Raw genomic sequence first — 6,044 nt, 5'->3', positions numbered from 1 at the left:
CTTGCATGAAAGTGTCATGGCTTAAATCATGGCATGCATGAACAACTGTCTGACCCCTTTCAAAGCTGTCAAGAGAATGTGCCCAAATAGTTATCCAAATTCACCCCCCCCAGACACACACACACATTACCCCTGCATGATACAGGATATGGACCATGGGACAAGTCCTCATGCATATAACCTTCCCATGCATACCCAGTCACAGTTATCCCGCATTCTCTGACGAGATCTTCTGCCACCATGCTGCTATAGTAGTTGCACTTGTTTAACCCCTCTCAGTGATGAAAGGCGAAAACTAACTCCCCCCACCCGCTCTGTTGACTGCCACCAGGGCCAGTCCTACCATTATGTGGGGACAAGCGCCCGCATCAGGCGGCGGAGCAGAAAAGAGTGGCACACTGCACTTCTCTCCCCACCCCATCCCTGCCAGGAAGGCCTGCCGCTTCTTCCTGTCGCAGGCAGCCACGGGTGGAGCTGCCGCCACTGCCCACCCGCTTGCTTGGCCAGCCGCTCCCTCACGTGCTCAGGCAGCCAGTGGGCTGCTTGCTCCTGCCTGCCTGGTCGCACCTGCCTTGTGCCCCAGCCACCCTGCCAGCTATCATGAGAGGCTGGCCCTGGCCGACCTCCCCCAGGAGTTCGCTGGTCCTCTCGCGACACTTGGTGCACATGGCGGGAGCAGCGGCCACTCTGGCAGGAGCAAGCGACCAGCTGAGCTGGCCAGCCAAGGAAGTGAGGGAGAGGCCAGCCGGTGGGGAGGAAGGCCCACGCACAGGAGGGCCGCCACCACCGCCGCCAAGAACAGCAGCAAGCTGGCCAGCTGGATGGGGAGCAGCAGCGCCGCCTCGCTTGAGGCAGCAAGAGGGCTTGGTCCAGGCCTGAGTGCCACACTGGAAAACCCAGCCCGATACAATCTGCTGTTAACCAAGAGGGCTTTGTCTGGTCCTCTGCCAGTCCAAAGAACAAGAGTGTCACTAGCTGGAAGGCAGCCCCCAAAAGGAAAAGCGCCTTTTTGTACGTCTGAACCTCATGTCAAAGAGGCAAATGTGTATTAAGGCTTCATAATGCAACTCTCTCTCTCCACAGGAACTAGCACACTTCTGATGTTACATTAGACAGTATGAGCTCTTCTGGGGAGTGTGCAGGCCCAACCACGTCAGCTACTTTGGTGCATAGGAGAATGCTATGCCACTGGTGCGAAGGGAGCACCTTAGCCCATAGCGTCATATACAATAGAGGAGGGGAGGGCAACCACTTGGGGCCCGGGGTCCAGATTACATCCTCGGACCAAGCTGGCAAGCCAGATGACGCTGAGGGGGCAGGCCCCCACCCCAAAGGCCCTCCCTCTCCCATGACATCATCCACCCCACCCACTCCCCTCCACAGTCAGGTTCCTGCTTTCCATGCCACTCGTGTCCCGATGGGGCACAAGCAGCAACAGAAGGACGCAGCTGCCCAGCCAAGCCATGCTGCTCCTTCCGGCGCCACCCGTGTCCCTATCGGGGAGTGACCAGCAGGGAAAAGGATTTGACTTGTGCCTCCAGGAGTAGCTTCTGCAAGCCCAGGCTGAGTGGTGCAGGGGAATCTCCAGTTTATCTCTCATCTCTGGAGATAAGAAAGGAATTCCCCTCTGTGCAGCTTGTCTTCTGATGGGGATTCCTCTTCCCCAGGGATGCGGCTTGGGAAGGGGCAGGGCCTGTGGAGGGTGTTCAACCCTCCGCGTGCCGGATTGGGCTTCAGCGCAGACTGCATTAAGCCTGCAGGCCGGAGATCACCCTCCCCTGTACTAAAGCAACATCATCATCATGCCATCATATCACTTCTCTTTTAATCTCCTGCAAGCGATCGTCTGCTTTGCAAGGAACCTGTCTGTTCCAATGAGTGCTAAGGACAGACCCGAATAACTGCTGGCACTCATCTTTTCAAAGGGAGAGCAACCGTGGCTTCTTTCCTCCAGTAGCTCAGTCTCTCTCAACCTGCTGCACTCCAGATATGTTGGACTACAGCTCCTTCAGCCCCAGTCGGCTGGGGATGATGGGAGCTGTAGTCCAACACATTTGGAGGGCATCAGGTTGGGGAAGGCTGCAGTAACCTTTGGTGAAGCATGAGATTTTGTGTGTTTGCACCCAGCACAATCTAAGCCAATCAAGTCGGCACAACCCCTCTTCCAGTCCATCTTAAGATGATTATAAATGGCAGAGAGTGGGGCTTTTCATAACGCCCAGCGATATATCCCCATCAAGCATCTTCTTGCTTAACAATGCCCCCCATGCTGCAAACTCGAAAGCTTGCTCACTGGGTTGTGCCTAATGATGGCATTACGATACTGTTGCTGGTAGGGGTCTTATTTCTGTGTGTCAGGTGGTTATAACTCCTCGTCTCCAATGAGGATGAAACCCACGGCTATTCCCTTGCCACCAGCTGGAGCTGCTTGTGTGTTTGGAGCCTCCATTGGAAATCTTTCCACCACCGCTCAGTGAGACAGGGGATTCCTAGTATGAACAAAGACTGGGAGATGAAGCATCTTCAGTAATGAGGCAAACGTATGTGCTGACACTAAGACACCTCCGAAGATACCTCCTGCATATTGCAGCCTTCTCTACGCACCAAGATCAGTGTGGAATAATCATTGAGCAGGGGGTTGGACTTGATGGCCTCGTAGCCCCCTTCTATTAGTAGTAGGCTCCTACTGTTCTATGATTTTGTGATCTAATTAGCTGCTTGAGCACGTGTTGCTACTGCCATGGAAATGCCATAGAAAATGTAACAAGGGTGGGTAAACTGGTGGCTCTCCCGACGATGTTGCGCTACAACTCCAATCATTCCTGACCATTGGCCATGCTGGCTGGGAACGGTGAGCTGGGGTCCTACATCAGCTGGAAATCCACAAGTTCCCCAGCCCTAACTTAAAAGATCTTACTGCAGAGATGGTCACATGGAGAGTCTCTATACCATCACCAGTAGCCGCCAGGAACATAAAACATGGACTCTCTCGTTCTCCCCACATGATGGTAACCAGGGAAGATATAACACACCTGCTGGGGGCAGAGGCAAAGCTCTGTGGTAGATAACATGTTTTGCATGCAGAAGGTCTCAGGTCCCCAGCATCTCCAGGTAGGGCTGGTAAAAACAACAACAACAACCCTGCAGAGCTGCTGCCAGTCAGTGTCAACAGTACTGGCCTAGATGAACCAATGGTCCAACTCAGCATAAGGCAACTTCCTGTGTCTGTAAATGGAAGGTCCATTTAGTCCAGCATCTTTTCCCACAGTGGCTGGCCAGATGCATCCAAGAAACTCAACAGCAGGGTATAAAGGCAACAGCCTTTCTCCACTGTTGCCCCTCAGCAGCTGGTACCCAGAGGCATACCAGTTGCTGAATATGAACACTCCCATTTAGCCATCATGGCTGTTGATAAACCTATCCTTGTCTAATCTCCTTTTAAAGCTATCTACACCAATGGCTACCACTGCATCTTGCGGCAGTGAATGCCATAAGCTAATTCTGCATTGTGTGAAAAAGTACTTCCTTTGCTCTACCCTTGAGCCTATTCTCCATCAATTACACCGAGTGGCTACTAGTATTAGTGTTGAGAGGGAAAGAAAAAAACCTCTCTATCCACATTCTCTGTGCCACACATAGTTTTATAACATCACCCATTTCATCCTAATCATTAAGAGATGGGAGGTGGAAAATTGACCGTGGAGAACCAAATGGCACCCCCCAGTGATTGTAACATCACAATTCCCCCCATATTTCTTCAGCAGCTTTGGATCCATTTAGAATTGTTCTAGGCTACATCAGCTAGGATGCCAAGATCCTCCATGATCTCTGTCAGACAGACATTTATAAGGCAAGTCAGGAGATTCCTTCTATCATTTCAGCTATGTGGAAGCTATAAACAAGAATTTGTCACAGCACCCAGGATAATCTTGACAACCAGTACCCAGTCTCTTTGGCAACAGTTAAAGATAAATCATAAATCGGGATATAGAAATGGGCTGGAAGCAAAATAATGTTGAGTATCAATCAGATGATAGATGGTGGAACTGTGTTTGGCTGCATTTGGACAGAGGACATGTGGCCAAGAGGATGTGTGGTAATTTTGGGGATGGCAGTTGAACACAAAAAAAGGCCATCTTTTAAAAACATACAGATTTGGTTGCGCAATATGCCTGTTCGCGAGACTCCAGTCTTGCATTTCCAATTCAAATTGGTTACCTTGACACCTGCCTGTAGGTCATACCTGAGGGATGCCAGTAGCATTGCCCCCAGTAAGGAACTGGCATCATTAAAAGGAGTGTATAATAGCAAAGCTGCCCTCTTTTTGCTGCTTTGGAGGGCTGAGCTACAGGCTGTATTGAGAAGCATAGTATTTGGGCCGTTTGGCCCAAGTGTTCCTTGATGGGTAGAGTGTTGAGTTGAAATCAAGTGTTCCTTGATGGGTAGAGGGTTGAGTTAGTCACAGTGTACAGCGTCCTAGTGGAATACTGGAAATCCAGATGCATAAGGTCAATGGGTATTCTGCATTGGCTCAGCAGGAAGTTACTGCACAAGTGCTTCTGGGGCAGGTCATTGATGATGAATGAGTCCACGATGGCAAAGATAATGGTCCTGCTACCATCTCACTAGCAACATGCCTGCTGTCTGATGCCAGAATAGAACTACAGTCCCTGATGCACAGTCCATTCAATGGACTGGAAGGATGTTTCTGGTGAGGTCATCATCCCTCTGGAAGACTTCACTTAGAACCTCTGACTCTTGGCTTGGGTCATTCTCAGAGTGCTCTGGTTCCTTCTTGTCGCTGTTTCGCACGGCAGCCTCAAGGGCCTTCTGCCTGCGGTAGAAGTGGGAGAACTTGTTGAAGATGATAGTGATGGGCAGCGCCACAACCAAAATCCCACCCAGGATGCAACCAGAGGCTGCCAGCTTGCCAGCCACAGTCACTGGCACAACGTCTCCATAGCCTACGGTCGTCATGCTAACCGTCCCCCACCACCAGCAGGCAGGGATAGTGTCAAAACCAACATCTTCCTCCTTTTCTGCAGTGTAGGCCACTCCAGAGAAAACAGACACCCCAACAGCCAAGTACAGGAGAAGAATTCCCACTTCTCTGTAGCTGTGCTGAAAAGGAAAACAGAGAAAAGATCATGGATGGCAGCAGTTAGGCCTCAGGACCAATACATGAGAGATGCTTTGTGTGAAAGGAAGTCACAGGCCCATCTTGGCTTTTCTACTCCATGAGAATCTGGTTTGTTCCCTTCCCCCTCCTAACAGGGACCTTTCTGATTAAATCATGTGGGGAGGTAGGTGGCAAATCCACTTAGGGTGGAACAACACAGTGCCTCACTGTACTTCCTATCCTGCATTTGCTAAGGTATTGGGAACATAGGAAGCTGACTTCTACCGAGTCACGCCATTGGTCCATCTAGCCCCGTAGTGTCTACGCTGGGGGTGCTGAACCTCTTCCAGCCTCAGGGCTGAATTCAATTTTGGGAGAAGCTCTTGGGCCCACATTCAAGTAGTGGGAGGGGCTGAAGGCAAAAGGGATGTGGCCAAAATACTAGCAAATTTTGGCTTACAGTTCTTCCTGCCAGTAACTAAGCTTTAGCAGAGCCATTTCAACCTTTTAGAATGGGTGGGAAACTGCACAAAAGCCAGAAAACCACCACACAATTGCTGGTTGGGAGAAAGGTGCATGGCAACTGGGGAACCCCGGAGGACCGGCTTGGGACCCCAGGTGGGCTGGATTTCGCCCTTTGGTTTTGCACCTCTGGTTTACGTTGACTGGCAGCAGCTCTCCAGGGTTCCAGACAGGAGTATTTCCTATCTGGAACTATCTGGAGATGGACCTGGAACCTTTTGCACACAAATATGTAGTCTTCCACTGAGCTACGGCCTTTCTTCCAATGTGGAGGCAGAAAGGTAGACAAAAGGGGTGTGTGTGTGTGTGTGTGTGTGTGTGTGTGTTTAGCCATTCCTATGCCCACCAATTCTGTCCTGCAAATTCCTCCTCCTAAGGTTGTTCCCCGCCCAAGCTGGGCTTG

The 6,044-nt window shown here is 51.0% G+C and overlaps 1 protein-coding gene across 2 annotated transcripts in view; it reads right to left on the bottom strand.

Annotated features, from left to right (window-relative positions):
• Positions 1-3,622: 3,622 nt before the first annotated feature.
• Positions 3,623-6,044, bottom strand: part of KCNS1 (potassium voltage-gated channel modifier subfamily S member 1) — a 44,617-nt gene continuing 42,195 nt past the window's right edge. For both annotated transcript variants that reach the window (XM_084853982.1, XM_084853984.1), the window contains exon 3: positions 3,623-5,121. In XM_084853982.1, coding sequence (XP_084710108.1) covers positions 4,687-5,121 — 435 coding nt within the window. In that variant the 3' untranslated portion in view covers positions 3,623-4,686. The remainder of the gene's footprint in view (positions 5,122-6,044) is intronic.

Source organism: Heloderma suspectum, chromosome 4 (genome assembly GCF_057233095.1).
Source record: "Heloderma suspectum isolate Gila_16-S chromosome 4, 16-S_ref, whole genome shotgun sequence".
NCBI lineage: Eukaryota > Metazoa > Chordata > Lepidosauria > Squamata > Helodermatidae > Heloderma > Heloderma suspectum.
Note: the sequence above shows the minus strand (reverse complement) of the source record. Positions and strands in the feature narration are given on the sequence as shown.